The sequence below is a fragment of the Bufo gargarizans genome, unplaced genomic scaffold (assembly GCF_014858855.1).
Source record: "Bufo gargarizans isolate SCDJY-AF-19 unplaced genomic scaffold, ASM1485885v1 original_scaffold_998_pilon, whole genome shotgun sequence".
NCBI classification, from domain to species: domain Eukaryota; kingdom Metazoa; phylum Chordata; class Amphibia; order Anura; family Bufonidae; genus Bufo; species Bufo gargarizans.
Window position 1 is genome coordinate 119726 of NW_025334788.1, and position 18999 is coordinate 138724.

The 18999-nt window shown below is 46.8% G+C and overlaps 1 protein-coding gene across 1 annotated transcript in view; it reads left to right on the plus strand.

Annotated features, from left to right (window-relative positions):
- Positions 1-18999, plus strand: part of LOC122924302 (calpain-8-like) — a 77491-nt gene that overhangs the window by 44383 nt on the left and 14109 nt on the right. Inside the window, exons 5-7 of the mRNA XM_044275254.1 lie at positions 1041-1206; positions 2474-2557; positions 2649-2734. Coding sequence (XP_044131189.1) covers positions 1041-1206; positions 2474-2557; positions 2649-2734 — 336 coding nt within the window. The remainder of the gene's footprint in view (positions 1-1040; positions 1207-2473; positions 2558-2648; positions 2735-18999) is intronic.

The window sequence follows — 18999 nt, forward strand, 5'->3', positions numbered from 1 at the left end:
AAAAAGCCAGCTGGATGGCAGTAGGCTGTGTCTGTGTGTGTGAGGCCTGTGGCTGGATGTCGGCTTGCGACCTGTCTGGGAGGACAGGTCAACAAACACCATAACTTGTCCTTCTTACACAGTACCTGCAGCACAGTGTCTCAACTGAACTTGACATTTTTATGCGGTACCGGTGGCACGGTGTGAATTGAACACCAGGACTTAAAACCTAAGGTGACTTTGTTTGTTTTTGTTAACCTGCCATGTGTGAATGAACACAGAATTTTTGGTTAAGAACTGTTTTGTGCCTCTGTACTGCGTCCGCTCAACCTGCTTTCCAGAGCGAATCCCCACACACTTCTATAAGAATCCCTAGCTATGTTAATACACAGTAACTCTATATATGGGAACTTGGTTCCTCTTTCTTTGTGTCCTGTTTACACATCAGACTTGTGCTCACATGTCCAGGTTCCCATAATGAAAAGGTTCAAAATGTACGTAACAAACTGAGACAAATGCCAGAATGCTTATTTAACTATCTTTATCGTTACACTGTGCCTTCCTGTGAAAAGATTCTAAAGCTTTTAGTATGGTTGCAGTCTTCTAGAATTGATGTCTTGCAAATTTTCAAAACACAGGCCTAATCCCTCCGTTACATGTAACTGATTGTAAGCTCCCTCTATGGGGAATCACTGAACCCAGAATTTTAGCATTTAAATGTCCTTTAACACAGGCCAATGATTGAGTGAATAAACATTCCTACAAATGCTCGGTCCTGGTCACTGCCACATGTGAAGATCCCAAGTGATCAGCCAAGTGAGAAAATTCAGCCGATCACATCTTTTTTACAGGAATAAAAATAATTGGTTATTGGCAGCACATCGCCTCATGTAAACAGGGTCTGCTACCAACAATAATTTCACTGTATGTGCCCACACACGCTCTTCTTCTGTATCTACTTCTTGTTTTTGTTTGAAAAGATGCATTAAAATGTATCATGTGAACATGTGTCTTATTTAACATCAAAGAACACACTAATCAGTGACACTTATTCTCCGCAGGATCAATGGATCGTATGAAGCCCTTGATGGTGGTCATGCTAGTGAATCACTTGTGGATTTCACTGGAGGGGTTTGTGAAAGATATGAAATTGTGAAACCTCCAGAAGATTTGTTTCAGAGAGTCAAGAGGACACTGACAGAAAAGAGCTTGACTGCTAGTAACACAGTAAGTTATTGAAAGTCTTAATTTCCACCAGTGCTCCATAAATGAAAGTGTTATTCCTAGTACAGGGCACCAAAGAGAGAATCCGTGTGTCATGCTCATCCCCTAGGCCCTGCTGTAGACATAGTGCAGTCTATCAGTTTTACCTGAGCAGAACTTAACGCCCAAGCACCAAATCCCTTTTTAAACTACCGATGGAATGGGATGTCTGAAGTCTTCCCCACACCAATCAGATACGTATTTATGACTGATACTCAAAATAGGTTATCAAAATTTTTCTTCTGTAAAACCTGATTAACAACTGGGAGAGTTACTATTCCACTTGTCAATGAGGTGTGTCCTAAAAGAGGATGACACTGTCCAATTAGTGCTGGACCATGTGATCACATTTTTATACGACTTACTCCTCTCTCACCATTCAGGGCACAGACACGCTTCGCCAAGCTAAGTGTGCGGATGTGTGGGGCAGTTTGTCCATTTTGTTGGGCGTCAATTAAATATTCAAATGGCCAATAGCTATCTAATGTGTATTTCCAACCTTATAACCTTCAAATTTAGATGGTCAAATGGTTGGGTGTGGAACCATTTGACGCACTAAACCCCACACTGAACATAGGGAAAGGGGAAAGGAAATAAGGTCTGAAAGGAAGGGAAGGAAGATGGATACCTCCTAGTGAAAACCCTACTCAAAGCCCTGACTGACTACCAGTATGAACAGACCCCAGAGGTAGGTGAGTTTATACACAGGCATACCTAAAGTCCTATCTAACCCTAAAGGACCCTGGTACTAATGACAGGAATGAGACAACCCGTTCCTCCAAAAGAAAGGATGAACGGGAGTCTCCCTAATACAAAACAATAAGGAAATGCTACACACAGAAAAGTCAAAATAAAGTACAAAAGGGAAAGGTAACACTTAACTTCCAAGAAGCTATGGCAGCACCAGTACCTTAGCCGAGATCCAAACACCAGGTATTCACAGGTACAACTGAAGCTATTAACCTCTCAGCATTGTGGGAGAAACAACTATAAATAGGGAAAGTAAAATGACCACAATAGCAACACCTGAGAGTTAAGGGTGTGACCAGTACCAGAAGCAACACAGACGCCTATTGATCCACAAGGTAAACATGTCAAATCATACCACATGTTGCCAGTCTCAAAGATCTCCTCGCGGGGAAGTCCGTATGTCTCGGTACGTCTGTGACACCTACATTTGCATGCTTGATTCAAAGAAGCTTTAGTGACACTTACTATTTTTTCTCTGCAGCCGTTTGTCCAGGGTGTAGGAGAAACTATTGACAAAGAGAATATGGTTGCAGGACATATGTACTCTATAACCGGAGCAGAGGAGGTGAGGACACTACATACTTGACTAGAGTCCTTTTGATCTTGGTAGTGAAATAATTTTATGTTTATTCAAACTATCGCTGTGTGCTTTCAAGGTCACCTGTGATAAAAAAGTGGTTCAAATCATCCGAATGAGGAATCCCTGGGGTGAAACTGAATGGAACGGGCCCTTTAGTGATAAGTATGTGGTCTAGATATTTTTCTTTTTCATTTTTAATAGTCACAGTGAAACCTCCACAAAAGATAGGATCAGATTCCCAGCACCCACTGCAATCAGCTCTGAGGAGCACCGTGGCCTCTTAATAGTATACTAAGAACAGTGCCATAAAGTGTATTGTGGCTGTTGTTGGTATTGGCGGTCAATCCCATTAATAATTAAAACAACAGGGATGCTGAACAGTGTAGTAAACTGGAGCACAGCAAACGAAGGCTACTTTTAACTAGTGTTTTTTGTGGATCCGACATGGATCTGCAAAAACTATTCTGCTACAATAATACAACCGCATGCATCCGTCATGAACGGATCCGGTTTCATAATGTCTTATATAGCCATGACTAGTGTTGAGTGCGAATATTCGAATATCACATTTTTTTCGCGAATATCGGCACTTCGCTAATTCGCGAATATTTCGAATATAGTGATATAAATTCGATATTTCGAATATTCTTATTTTTTTTATTGTTATATTTTTTTCTTTCCCACTTCCCTAAAGTTGTTCTTACCTGTCCTTTGGATTCCTGGCTTCCTGGCTGCTCCAGTCAGTGCCCGTTGCCGCTTCTGCCGACTTCCGTGCTCATGGAGCGTCCCCATCACCATGGGAACGTCTCCATATACTAGAATGTACTGTCGGATTTGAGAATTACGTTGAAATCGCAATTCGATTTTTTCAAGTTATAATAATAGAATTTTGATTTTAACTTAGCACTGCTATATTCCATATTCGTTAATTCTAGCCTAATATGGACTATAGCAGTGCTAAGTTAAAATCGAAATTCGATTATTATAACTTGAATTAATCGAATTGCGATTTCAACTTGGACCTGGTTTACTATGGTTGGCTTGGTAGAATTAGCGAATATGACGAATGTATTCGTCATATTCCACAAAACGAAGATAACGAAGTATTCTGCATCTTCGTTTTAGCTACCTATTCGTCAAATTCGCTAATTGTAGCAATCATATAGGAAAGTTTACTATAGAGACAGCTAAGTTTAATTCGCTATGCGATTATATTACTTTGCTTTTTTTTATAAATAGAATAATTATAATAATTATCAGGTATTATAATTATTCTATTTTTTTTTTTAAAGCAGTCATATAATCGCATAGCGAATTAAACTTAGCTGTCTCTATAGTAAACTTTCCTATATGATTGCTAGAATTAGCGAAGTTGACGAATAGGTAGCTAAAACGAAGATGGAGAATACTTAGTTATCTTCGTTTTGTGTAATATGATGAATACATTCGTCATATTCGCTAATTCTACCAAGCCAACCATAGTAAACCAGGTCCAAGTTGAAATCGCAATTCGATTAATTCAAGTTATGATAATCGAATTTCGATTTTAACTTAGCACTGCTATATTCCATATTAGGCTAGAATTAACGAATATGGAATATAGCAGTGAAATTCGATTATTATAACTTGAATTAATCGCATTGCTATTTCAATAGGAGAGTAGCCTTTAAGTTACAATCGCAATACGCGATTATTTAAATCGCATATTAATTGCGATAACAAGAATAATGACGAATATTCGATTTCGACGAATATAAAACGAATATTCTATCGAATATTCGCGAATTTCGTCGAAATCGAATTGGGCACCTGCCGCTCATCACTAGCCATGACGGATCCGTCATGACTACCATTCAAAGTCGATGGGGAACGGATCTGATCCTATGATGGATCTCAATAGAGGAATTGAAAACGCTAGTGTGAAAGTAGCTAACTACCATTTAGCAGCTATAAAACATCAGGTCATCAGTATCTATTCGGTGGAGTCTGGCTCCCAGCTGTTGGAAGGGGTTGCAGCACTTCGGCATATTCCCTGGCCTATGATGTCCTTCATCACATAGCCTTCCTGCAGTTGAGTCCCATTCAGGTAATGGGATTGAGACATTCAAAGAAAATGGCTAGCTCACAGTCAATTTGCATATAATATATACTTAGTCGAAAAACAATAAAATACACATAATAATACAATTAGGGATGAGCGAACTCGAACTGTATAGTTCGGGTTCGTACCGAATTTTGGGGTGTCCGTGACACGGACCCGAACCCGGACATTTTCGTAAAAGTCCGGGTTCGGGTTCGGTGTTCGTCGCTATCTTGGCGCTTTTGTGACGCTTTCTTGGCGCTTTTTGAAAGGCTGCAAAGCAGCCAATCAACAAGCGTCATACTACTTGCCCCAAGAGGCCATCACAGCCATGCCTACTATTGGCATGGCTGTGATTGGCCAGAGCACCATGTGACCCAGCCTCTATTTAAGCTGGAGTCACATAGCGCCGCCCGTCACTCTGCTCTGATTAGCGTAGGGAGAGGTTGCGGCTGCGACAGTAGGGCGAGATTAGGCAGATTAACTCCTCCAAAGGACTTGATTAACTGATCGATCTGCAGCTGTGGATCATTGAGCTGCTGATCCTCAATTGCTCACTGTTTTTAGGCTGCCCAGACCGTTTGTCAGTCACATTTTTCTGGGGTGATCGGCGGCCATTTTGTGTCTTGTGGTGCGCCAGCACAAGCTGCGACCAAGTGCATTTAACCCTCAATGGTGTGGTTGTTTTTTGGCTAAAGCCTACATCAGGGTGAAGCTGTCACACCAAGTGCATTTAACCAGCAATAGTCTGTTCATTTTTTGGCCATATACAAAATCAGGGGCAAGCTGCGCCTGTCACCAAGTGCATTTAACCCTCAATGGTGTGGTTGTTTTTTGGCTAAAGCCTACATCAGGGTGAAGCTGTCACACCAAGTGCATTTAACCAGCAATAGTCTGTTCATTTTTTGGCCATATACAAAATCAGGGGCAAGCTGCGCCTGTCACCAAGTGCATTTAACCCTCAATGGTGTGGTTGTTTTTTGGCTAAAGCCTACATCAGGGTGAAGCTGTCACACCAAGTGCATTTAACCAGCAATAGTCTGTTCATTTTTTGGCCATATACAAAATCAGGGGCAAGCTGCGCCTGTCACCAAGTGCATTTAACCCTCAATGGTGTGGTTGTTTTTTGGCTAAAGCCTACATCAGGGTGAAGCTGTCACACCAAGTGCATTTAACCAGCAATAGTCTGTTCATTTTTGGCCATATACAAAATCAGGGGCAAGCTGCGCCTGTCACCAAGTGCATTTAACCCTCAATGGTGTGGTTGTTTTCTGGCTAAAGCCTACATCAGGGTGAAGCTGTCACACCAAGTGCATTTAACCAGCAATAGTCTGTTTATTTTTTGGCCATATACTACATCAGGGGCAAGCTGCGCCCGTCACCAAGTGCATTTAACCCTCAGTAGTGTGGTTGGTCAAGCTGTGACACCAAGTGCATTTAACCAGCAATAGTCTGTTCATTTTTTGGCCATATACTACATCAGGGGCAAGCTGCGCCCGTCACCAAGTGCATTTAACCAGCAATAGTGTGGTTATTTTTTGGCCATATCCCAGTCTAATTCTGTCACTAAATCCATACCGGTCACCCAGCGCCTAAATACTAGGCCTCAAATTTATATCCCGCTAAATCTCTCGTTACCGCTGTCCTGTTGTAGCTGGGAAAGTTATTTAGTGTCCGTCAAAGCACATTTTTTGTTCTGGGTTGAAGTACAATTCCCAATTTAGCAATTTCATAATTTAGTGGTTTCTGCTATATCAGAGCTATTTGAAATCTATCCCTAAAAGGGTATATAATATTCAAGGTGCACATTGGGTCATTCAGAATAACTTCACACACACCCGCTACTGTGTATTTTCAAGTCTAATTCTGTCACTAAACCCATACCTGTCACCCAGCGCCTAAATACTAGGCCTCAAATTTATATCCTGCTAAATCTCTCGTTACCGCTGTCCTGTTGTAGCTGGGAAAGTTATTTAGTGTCCGTCAAAGCACATTTTTTGTTCTGGGTTGAAATACAATTCCCAATTTAGCAATTTCATAATTTAGTGGTTTCTGCTATATCAGAGCTATTTGAAATCTATCCCTAAAAGGGTAGATCATATTGAAGGTGCACATAGGGTCATTCAGAATAACTTCACACACACCCGCTACTGTGTATTTCCAAGTCTAATTCTGTCACTAAACCCATACCTGTCACCCAGCGCCTAAATACTAGGCCTCAAATTTATATCCTGCTAAATCTCTCGTTACCGCTGTCCTGTTGTAGCTGGGAAAGTTATTTAGTGTCCGTCAAAGCACATTTTTTGTTCTGGGTTGAAATACAATTCCCAATTTAGCAATTTCATAATTTAGTGGTTTCTGCTATATCAGAGCTATTTGAAATCTATCCCTAAAAGGGTATATAATATTCAAGGTGCACATTGGGTCATTCAGAATAACTTCACACACACCCGCTACTGTGTATTTCCAAGTCTAATTCTGTCACTAAACCCATACCTGTCACCCAGCGCCTAAATACTAGGCCTCAAATTTATATCCTGCTAAATCTCTCGTTACCGCTGTACTGTTGTTGCTTGGAAAGATATTTAGTGTCCGTCAAAGCACATTTTTTGTTCTGGGTTGAAATACAATTCCCAATTTAGCAATTTCATAATTTAGTGGTTCCTGCTATATCAGAGCTATTTGAAATCTATCCCAAAAAGGGTATATAATATTCAAGGTGCACATAGGGTCATTCAGAATAACTTCACACACACCCTCTACTGTGTATTTCCAAGTCTAATTCTGTCACTAAACCCATACCTGTCACCCAGCGCCTAAATACTAGGCCTCAAATTTATATCCTGCTAAATCTCTCGTTACCGCTGTACTGTTGTTGCTGGGCAAGATATTTAGTGTCCGTCAAAGCACATTTTTTGTTCTGGGTTGAAATACAATTCCCAATTTAGCAATTTCATAATTTAGTGGTTTCTGCTATATCAGAGCTATTTGAAATCTATCCCTAAAAGGGTATATAATATTCAAGGTGCACATTGGGTCATTCAGAATAACTTCACACACACCCGCTACTGTGTATTTCCAAGTCTAATTCTGTCACTAAACCCATACCTGTCACCCAGCGCCTAAATACTAGGCCTCAAATTTATATCCTGCTAAATCTCTCGTTACCGCTGTACTGTTGTTGCTGGGCAAGATATTTAGTGTCCGTCAAAGCACATTTTTTGTTCTGGGTTGAAATACAATTCCCAATTTAGCAATTTCATAATTTAGTGGTTTCTGCTATATCAGAGCTATTTGAAATCTATCCCTAAAAGGGTATATAATATTCAAGGTGCACATTGGGTCATTCAGAATAACTTCACACACACCCGCTACTGTGTATTTCCAAGTCTAATTCTGTCACTAAACCCATACCTGTCACCCAGCGCCTAAATACTAGGCCTCAAATTTATATCCTGCTAAATCTCTAGTTACCGCTGTACTGTTGTTGCTGGGCAAGATATTTAGTGTCCGTCAAAGCACATTTTTTGTTCTGGGTTGAAATACAATTCCCAATTTAGCAATTTCATAATTTAGTGGTTCCTGCTATATCAGAGCTATTTGAAATCTATCCCAAAAAGGGTATATAATATTCAAGGTGCACATAGGGTCATTCAGAATAACTTCACACACACGCTTCTGTGCATTTCCAAGTCTAATTCTGTCACTAAATCCATACCGGTCACCCAGCGCCTAAATACTAGGCCTCAAATTTATATCCCGCTGAATTTGAATACAATACATTGGGCCAAATAATATATTTGTTGTTGTGGTGAACCATAACAATGAGAAAAACATCTAGTAAGGGACGCGGACGTGGACATGGTCGTGGTGGTGTTAGTGGACCCTCTGGTGCTGGGAGAGGACGTGGCCGTTCTGCCACATCCACACGTCCTAGTGTACCAACTACCTCAGGTCCCAGTAGCCGCCAGAATTTACAGCGATATATGGTGGGGCCCAATGCCGTTCTAAGGATGGTAAGGCCTGAGCAGGTACAGGCATTAGTCAATTGGGTGGCCGACAGTGGATCCAGCACGTTCACATTATCTCCCACCCAGTCTTCTGCAGAAAGCGCACAGATGGCGCCTGAAAACCAACCCCATCAGTCTGTCACATCACCCCCATGCATACCAGGGAAACTGTCTCAGCCTCAAGTTATGCAGCAGTCTCTTATGCTGTTTGAAGACTCCGCTGGCAGGGTTTCCCAAGGGCATCCACCTAGCCCTTCCCCAGCGGTGAAAGACATAGAATGCACTGACGCACAACCACTTATGTTTCCTGATGATGAGGACATGGGAATACCACCTCAGCATGTCTCTGATGATGACGAAACACAGGTGCCAACTGCTGCGTCTTTCTGCAGTGTGCAGACTGAACAGGAGGTCAGGGATCAAGACTGGGTGGAAGACGATGCAGGGGACGATGAGGTCCTAGACCCCACATGGAATGAAGGTCGTGCCACTGACTTTCACAGTTCGGAGGAAGAGGCAGTGGTGAGACCGAGCCAACAGCGTAGCAAAAGAGGGAGCAGTGGGCAAAAGCAGAACACCCGCCGCCAAGAGACTCCGCCTGCTACTGACCGCCGCCATCTGGGACCGAGCACCCCAAAGGCAGCTTCAAGGAGTTCCCTGGCATGGCACTTCTTCAAACAATGTGCTGACGACAAGACCCGAGTGGTTTGCACGCTGTGCCATCAGAGCCTGAAGCGAGGCATTAACGTTCTGAACCTGAGCACAACCTGCATGACCAGGCACCTGCATGCAAAGCATGAACTGCAGTGGAGTAAACACCTTAAAACCAAGGAAGTCACTCAGGCTCCCCCTGCTACCTCTTCTGCTGCTGCCGCCTCGGCCTATTCTGCTGCTGCCGCCTCGGCCTCTTCCTCCGCCTCTGGAGGAACGTTGGCACCTGCCGCCCAGCAAACAGGGGATGTACCACCAACACCACCACCACCACCTCCGTCACCAAGCGTCTCAACCATGTCACACGCCAGCGTTCAGCTCTCCATCTCACAAACATTTGATAGAAAGCGTAAATTCCCACCTAGCCACCCTCGATCCCTGGCCCTGAATGCCAGCATTTCTAAACTACTGGCCTATGAAATGCTGTCATTTAGGCTGGTGGACACAGACAGCTTCAAACAGCTCATGTCGCTTGCTGTCCCACAGTATGTTGTTCCCAGCCGGCACTACTTCTCCAAGAGAGCCGTGCCTTCCCTGCACAACCAAGTATCCGATAAAATCAAGTGTGCACTGCGCAACGCCATCTGTAGCAAGGTCCACCTAACCACAGATACGTGGACCAGTAAGCACGGCCAGGGACGCTATATCTCCCTAACTGCACACTGGGTAAATGTAGTGGCAGCTGGGCCCCAGGCGGAGAGCTGTTTGGCGCACGTCCTTCCGCCGCCAAGGATCGCAGGGCAACATTCTTTGCCTCCTGTTGCCACCTCCTCCTTCTCGGCTTCCTCCTCCTCTTCTTCCACCTGCTCATCCAGTCAGCCACACACCTTCACCACCAACTTCAGCACAGCCCGGGGTAAACGTCAGCAGGCCATTCTGAAACTCATATGTTTGGGGGACAGGCCCCACACCGCACAGGAGTTGTGGCGGGGTATTGAACAACAGACCGACGAGTGGTTGCTGCCGGTGAGCCTCAAGCCCGGCCTGGTGGTGTGTGATAATGGGCGAAATCTCGTTGCAGCTCTGGGACTAGCCAATTTGACGCACATCCCTTGCTTGGCGCATGTGCTGAATTTGGTGGTGCAGAAGTTCATTCACAACTACCCCGACATGTCAGAGCTGCTGCATAAAGTGCGGGCCGTCTGTTCACGCTTCCGGCGTTCACATCCTGCCGCTGCTCGCCTGTCTGCGCTACAGCGTAACTTCGGCCTTCCCGCTCACCGCCTCATATGCGACGTGCCCACCAGGTGGAACTCCACCTTGCACATGCTGGACAGAGTGTGCGAGCAGCAGCAGGCTATAGTGGAGTTTCAGCTGCAGCACGCACGGGTCAGTCGCACTACAGAACAGCACCACTTCACCACCAATGACTGGGCCTCCATGCGAGACCTGTGTGCCCTGTTGCGCTGTTTCGAGTACTCCACCAACATGGCCAGTGGCGATGACACCGTTATCAGCGTTACAATACCACTTCTATGTCTCCTTGAGAAAACACTTAGGGCGATGATGGAAGAGGAGGTGGCCCAGGAGGAGGAGGAGGAGGAGGAGGAAGAGGGGTCATTTTTAGCACTTTCAGGCCAGTCTCTTCGAAGTGACTCAGAGGGAGGTTTTTGGCAACAGCAGAGGCCAGGTACAAATGTGGCCAGCCAGGGCCCACTACTGGAGGACGAGGAGGACGAGGATGAGGAGGAGGTGGAGGAGGATGAGGATGAAGCATGGTCACAGCGGGGTGGCACCCAACGCAGCTCGGGTCCATCACTGGTGCGTGGCTGGGGGGAAAGGCAGGACGATGACGATACGCCTCCCACAGAGGACAGCTTGTCCTTACCCCTGGGCAGCCTGGCACACATGAGCGACTACATGCTGCAGTGCCTGCGCAACGACAGCAGAGTTGCCCACATTTTAACCTGTGCGGACTACTGGGTTGCCACCCTGCTGGATCCACGCTACAAAGACAATGTGCCCACCTTACTTCCTGCACTGGAGCGTGATAGGAAGATGCGCGAGTACAAGCGCACGTTGGTAGACGCGCTACTGAGAGCATTCCCAAATGTCACAGGGGAACAAGTGGAAGCCCAAGGCCAAGGCAGAGGAGGAGCAAGAGGTCGCCAAGGCAGCTGTGTCACGGCCAGCTCCTCTGAGGGCAGGGTTAGCATGGCAGAGATGTGGAAAACTTTTGTCAACACGCCACAGCTAACTGCACCACCACCTGATACGCAACGTGTTAGCAGGAGGCAACATTTCACTAACATGGTGGAACAGTACGTGTGCACACCCCTCCACGTACTGACTGATGGTTCGGCCCCATTCAACTTCTGGGTCTCTAAATTGTCCACGTGGCCAGAGCTAGCCTTTTATGCCTTGGAGGTGCTGGCCTGCCCGGCAGCCAGCGTTTTGTCTGAACGTGTATTCAGCACGGCAGGGGGCGTCATTACAGACAAACGCAGCCGCCTGTCTACAGCCAATGTGGACAAGCTGACGTTCATAAAAATGAACCAGGCATGGATCCCACAGGACCTGTCCGTCCCTTGTCCAGATTAGACATTAACTACCTCCCCATAACCATATATTATTGGACTCCAGGGCACTTCCTCATTCAATCCTATTTTTATTTTCATTTTACCATTATATTGCAAGGCTACCCAAAGTTGAATGAACCTCTCCTCTGCCTGTGTGCTAGGCCTAAATATATGCCAATGGATTGTTGCAGTGGTGGCTGACGTGAAGCCTCATTCTCTGCTATGACATGCAGACTGATTCTCTGGTGACATGAAGCCAGATTGTCTGTTACGGGACCTCTCTCCTCTGCCTGGGTGCTGGGCCTGAATTTATGACAATGGACTGTTGCAGTGGTGGCTGACGTGAAGCCTGATTCTCTGCTATGACATGCAGACTGATTCTCTGCTGACATGAAGCCAGATCCTCTGTTACGGGACCTCTCTCCTCTGCCTGGGTGCTGGGCCTAAATTTATGAAAATGGACTGTTGCAGTGGTGGGTGACGTGAAGCCTCATTCTCTGCTATGACATGCAGACTGATTCTCTGCTGACATGAAGCCAGATTGTCTGTTACGGGACCTCTCTCCTCTGCCTGGGTGCTGGGCCTGAATTTATGACAATGGACTGTTGCAGTGGTGGCTGACGTGAAGCCTGATTCTCTGCTATGACATGCAGACTAATTCTCTGCTGACATGAAGCCAGATTGTCTGTTACGGGACCTCTCTCCTCTGCCTGGGTGCTGGGCCTAAATTTATGAAAATGGACTCTTACAGTGGTGGGTGACGTGAAGCCTGATTCTCTGCTATGACATGAAGACTGATTCTCTGCTGACATGAAGCCAGATCCTCTGTTACGGGACCTCTCTCCTCTGCCTGGGTGCTGGGCCTAAATATCTGACAATGGACTGTTGCAGTGGTGGGTGACGTGAAGCCTCATTCTCTGCTATGACATGCAGACTGATTCTCTGCTGACATGAAGCCAGATCGTCTGTTACGGGACCTCTCTCCTCTGCCTGGGTGCTGGGCCTAAATTTATGAAAATGGACTCTTACAGTGGTGGGTGACGTGAAGCCTGATTCTCTGCTATGACATGAAGACTGATTCTCTGCTGACATGAAGCCAGATCCTCTGTTACGGGACCTCTCTCCTCTGCCTGGGTGCTGGGCCTAAATTTATGAAAATGGACTCTTACAGTGGTGGGTGACGTGAAGCCTGATTCTCTGCTATGACATGAAGACTGATTCTCTGCTGACATGAAGCCAGATCCTCTGTTACGGGACCTCTCTCCTCTGCCTGGGTGCTAGGCCTAAATATCTGACAATGGACTGTTGCATTGGTGGCTGACGTGAAGCCTGATTCTCTGCTATGATATGAAGACTGATTCTCTGCTGACATGAAGCCAGATTGTCTGTTACGGGACCTCTCTCCTCTGCCTGTGTGCTAGGCCTAAATATATGCCAATGGATTGTTGCAGTGGTGGCTGACGTGAAGCCTGATTCTCTGCTATGACATGCAGACTGATTCTCTGGTGACATGAAGCCAGATCCTCTGTTACGGGACCTCTCTCCTCTGCCTGGGTGCTGGGCCTAAATTTATGAAAATGGACTGTTGCAGTGGTGGGTGACGTGAAGCCTGATTCTCTGCTATGACATGCAGACTGATTCTCTGGTGACATGAAGCCAGATCCTCTGTTACGGGACCTCTCTCCTCTGCCTGGGTGCTGGGCCTAAATTTATGAAAATGGACTGTTGCAGTGGTGGGTGACGTGAAGCCTCATTCTCTGCTATGACATGCAGACTGATTCTCTGCTGACATGAAGCCAGATTGTCTGTTACGGGACCTCTCTCCTCTGCCTGGGTGCTGGGCCTGAATTTATGACAATGGACTGTTGCAGTGGTGGCTGACGTGAAGCCTGATTCTCTGCTATGATATGAAGACTGATTCTCTGCTGACATGAAGCCAGATTGTCTGTTACGGGACCTCTCTCCTCTGCCTGGGTGCCGGGGCCTAAATATCTGAGAATGGACTGTTCCAGTGGTGGGTAACGGGAAGCCAGATTCTCTGCTATGATATGAAGACTGATTCTCTGCTGACATGAAGCCAGATTGTCTGTTACGGGACCTCTCTCCTCTGCCTGGGTGCTGGGCCTAAATTTATGAAAATGGACTCTTACAGTGGTGGGTGACGTGAAGCCTGATTCTCTGCTATGACATGAAGACTGATTCTCTGCTGACATGAAGCCAGATTGTCTGTTACGGGACCTCTCTCCTCTGCCTGGGTGCCGGGGCCTAAATATCTGAGAATGGACTGTTCCAGTGGTGGGTGACGGGAAGCCAGATTCTCTGCTATGGAACCTCTCTCCAATTGATTTTGGTTAATTTTTATTTATTTAATTTTTATTTTAATTAATTTCCCTATCCACATTTGTTTGCAGGGGATTTACCTACATGTTGCTGCCTTTTGCAGCCCTCTAGCCCTTTCCTGGGCTGTTTTACAGCCGTTTTAGTGCCGAAAAGTTCGGGTCCCCATTGACTTCAATGGGGTTCGGGTTCGGGACGAAGTTCGGATCGGGTTCGGATCCCGAACCCGAACATTTCCGGGATGTTCGGCCGAACTTCTCGAACCCGAACATCCAGGTGTTCGCTCAACTCTAAATACAATAATAAAAAATAATAAAACACAGTCACGTTCCCTTTTAAATACCTAACATGCAGAGCTCTATAGCATTAGTATATATAAGCTAAAAAACGGCTGAATTGTAATTACAGTTAATAACCGTTCTCATCGGTGCATCCACTAGACAACTTTGTCTCCGGTTGTGTCCTTTTTTTGCGGTGGAATAATGTCCAAATACAACATATACTAGGTAATAGTCAATATGCTAGTGCTCCTGTGCTTGAGCTGAGACTCGCGGTACTATAGAAACTTAATAGAGGGGGCAAACTCCAGTGTATACTGCTCGCGAGTCTCCCCATTCTGCAATCCGCCGCTCGGCCTACTGAACTTGCGCCTTTGTGTTTGTGCTGGGACTTGAAGTTGATGTCTGTTACTCCACCTTCCACAGTCCAGAGCAGCCAATACACCGATGAACAACGGGCTGAGCGGTGGACTGTGGAAGGTGGAGTAACAGACATCAACTTCAATTCCCAGCACAAACACAAAGGCGCAAGTTCAGTAGGCCGAGCGGCGGATTGCAGAATGGGGAGACTCACGAGCAGTATACACTGGAGTTTGTCCTCTCTATAAAGTTTCTATAGTACCGCGAGTCCCAGCTCAAGCACAGGAGCGCTAGCATATTGACTATTACCTAGTATATGTTGTATTTGGACATTATTCCACTGCAAAAAAGGACACAACCGGAGACAAAGTTGTCTAGTGGATACACCGATGAGAATGGTTATTAACTAAATGATTTTCCTATTTCATGACGTAAAGTCATAGTTTTATTAAAGACACGGAGGCGAGTATTGCTTTCTCCTTCTTTACTTTCCACCAATAGCAGCAAAGAAGAAATTTACATAATCATAACAATAAAGGACACTCCCCGGATAGATCCTATAATAAGCAGTGTCCACTTCAGTATCTTCCTCTTTCTTTGTATCCACGACACCAACCGCATAACCGTAACTGGAACCGCAACCGGAAACTGGAACTAGACCCCAGAACCGACCACCATCCTGGTCCATCAAACTGTAGAATCAAGCCAACTTGGCTAACATCTCAGGAAACCTGGAACAACGTCGAATTCCATACTCGGTGGAAAATTCTGCCTGAAACAGAGCAAATAATATAGCCAGTGTAAGAAAACAGGCAGAAAATGAACCAGATCGACCCTGGCAACGGTCGTACACCGTAAGGCCGCTGATAAAGAGAAACATAAATAATCAATAAATAATCAAAAATATAAATATACGTAATAAATAACAACAAAAGACAAAGTAAACAGTCCAATAGTAATCATACAATAAAAGGGCGGGCAGGTAAAACCCGGGGCGGACAATACTCGCCTCCATGTTTTTAATAAAATTATGACTTTACGTCATGAAATAGGAAAATCATTTAGTTTTACATCAAGACACGGAGGCTCATATTGCAAGTTCAAAGTTGATCAATAATAGATGAGAACACATAAGAAGGCGGTCGGAAGTAAAAATCCCTAAACATAGAGGCCCTAGACCAACCAGCCAAACGCAAAATGTCCTCCAAACGAGCCCCCAAAACAGCCATAGCAGTGGCAGCCGCGCCCCTGGCCGAATGAGCGGTAAAGACCGCTGTATCAATCCCCGAAAGGGATTCATCCAATGCGCCAAAGTGGGACTAGTCAACGGGCCAAAAGGATGCCGAATAGAGAGGAACAGCTGTGGGACGTCCGCAGAGCGGTGAGCCCGAGTGCGCAACTCATATTCCCGCAAGCAGGCTACGGGACAGAGCGCCGGGGAAGACGGGAAACAGGCATAAGAGCCAGACCGAATATTGGTCTTGGTGCGCCGCGTAATGTTAAATGTGACGCCCTCGGGAGAAAAAGACCTTGCATCATGGTCCAGAGCCCTGACATCGGAAACCCTCTTACAGGAAATGAGACAAAAGAGGGTCAACAACTTAGCCGACAGCTGACGGAGGGAAAGAGCCGCGTTCTCAGGCCACGCAGAGAGGAAGGAAAGAACCAGGGAAACGCCCTACGTAGTGGCGAAACGAGGCCGAGGCGGCCGAGCCAAGCGTGAGCCACGCAACAGGCGCGACACCAAAGGGTGTTGTCCCGCCGGAACACCATCAAAACCCAGATGAGTAGAAGAAATCGCCGAACGAAACAGATTAATGGTCCGATAAGCCTTACTCGCTTCAAAAAGCGACGTAAGGAATTGCAACAGGTGGGTCACAGGCGCCGAAATGGGATCCAGGTCCTGTTCCACGCACCAGCTAACCCAAGATCTCCAAGCTGCCCGGTAAGATTTTCGGGTGCCGGGTGCCCAAGCGTTGTCCAGGAGGCGTCTAGTTGTCTCAGAAATGCCCTCGACCTTTCCGGGAGTCCTGAGATTCGGCACGCCAGAAGTTGAAGGGAGCCGTCGACTAGAAGGGGATGTGGAACGCCCAGAGGGCCCTGGAGGAGATCCGTCCGACCCGGGAGGAGGAGAGGCACATCCACCAGGAGTTCCAGGAGGATCGGATACCAGGCTTGAGTACCCCAGAAGGAAATCGCCACCACTAAGTCCGCTCCCTGACGACGCGTCTGTAACAGCATCCTCGGAATCATGGCAAAAGGTGGAAATGCGTAATGAAGAGCGGACGACCAGTCCTGAAGAAACGCATCCACCGCCTCCGCTTCCAGATCCGGGCGCCAGCTGAAGAACCTGGGCAGGTGAGTATTGAGCCGTGATGCAAAGAGGTCTATGACGCAAGGACCCCAGGTGTATGTGATCGTGGAGAACATCTCCGGCGCGAGCCTCCAGTCGCTGCCGTCCGTGAAGTACCGGGAGCTCCAATCCGCTCGGTAGTTGTGAAGACCCGGAAGGTACTCCGCCTGTACCATGATGTCCCTGAAAAGACAGTAGGACCAGAACTCCTTCGCCAGTCGAGCCAAAGTAGCCGACTGGGTGCCGCCCAGGTGATTGACATAGCGGACCGCCGACACATTGTCCATGCGCAAGCGGATACACGCGTGGGCGATGCCATTGGAGAAACTCCGGATGGCAAAAGAACCCGCCAGAAGTTCCAACACGTTGATGTGAAAACGGCTCTCGACCTCTGACCACCGGCCTCCCGTGGAAATACCTTGGCAGTGGGCACCAAAGCCCTGCAGACTCGCATCCGATTCCACCGTGAATTCCGGTTGAAAACCGAAAATCGCTCTGCCGTTCCACGCCTCCAAGTTGACTATCCACCAACAGAGCTACTCCCGAGCCTCCTGATCCAGAACCACCAGATCCGCAAAGGTGGCACCGGCGCGAAGGTGGGCGATCTTCAGTCGTTGCAGAGCCCGATAATAGAGAGGAGCGGGGAACACCGACTAAATTGAAGAGGCCAACAGGCCAATAATGCGGGCCAGATGGCGCACCGACAGGGAGGTAGCCGAGAGGGCGTGCCTCAACTCCTTGCGGGTCGCTCGCAATTTCTCCGTCGGACGACTGAGGGACTCCGCAATCTAATCCACTGTAAAGCCCAGGAACTCCATCCGCCGAGATGGCGTGAGAACCGACTTCTCAGGGTTCAGCAGGAATCCAAGGTCTGTCAAGAGGTTCGAGGTCCACTGGAGATGTCGCAGCAGAGTCGACTGACATTGATGCATGACAAAGATGTCGTCCATATAGATGATGAGACGCACACCCCGACTCCGCAGCCAGGCTATGACAGGGCGTAGGAGTTTGGTAAAGCACCAAGGTGCTGACGACAGGCCGAACGTGAGGCACGTGAAACGCCACACTTCGCCCCTCCACAGGAAACGCAGGAGATCCCTGGACGTAATGGCAATCGGGACCGTCAGGTATGCGTCCTTGAGGTCCAACTTCACCATCCAGTCCCCTGGAATTAATAAGTCCCGAAGGAGGTGGATCCCCTCCATTTTGAAATGGCGATATCGTACCACAGCGTTCAGGGCGCAGAGATTTATCACTGGTCGCATCTGACCGCCCTTTTTCTGAACTAGAAAAATGTTGCTGAGGACACCCCCGGGGGGCCTTTTCTATCGCGGAACGGGTGCAGACCCATTCATTTTCAATGGGGCTGGAATATTCTGTCCGCATCCGCATTTGCGGATCCGCACTTCCACATCCGTGCTTCCGTTTCCTCAAAATAATAGAACATGTCCTATTCTTGTCCGCAATTGCGGACAAAATTAGGCATTTTCTATTGTAGTGGCGGCGATGTGCAGTCCGCAAATTGCAGAATGCACATTGCCAGTGTCCGTGTTTTGCTGATCCGCAAAACACTAACGGACGTGTGAATGGACCCTAACAGTAAATATCATATTCAAATTGAGTCTAAGCTAGCCATTTTCTTTGAATGTCTCAATCTCATTGCTTGAATGGGACTCAACTGCAGGAAGGCTATGTGATGAAGGACATCATAGCCCAGGGAAGAGGCCGCAGTGCTCACCTAAGTGCTGCAACCCCTTCCAACATCTGGGAGCCAGACTC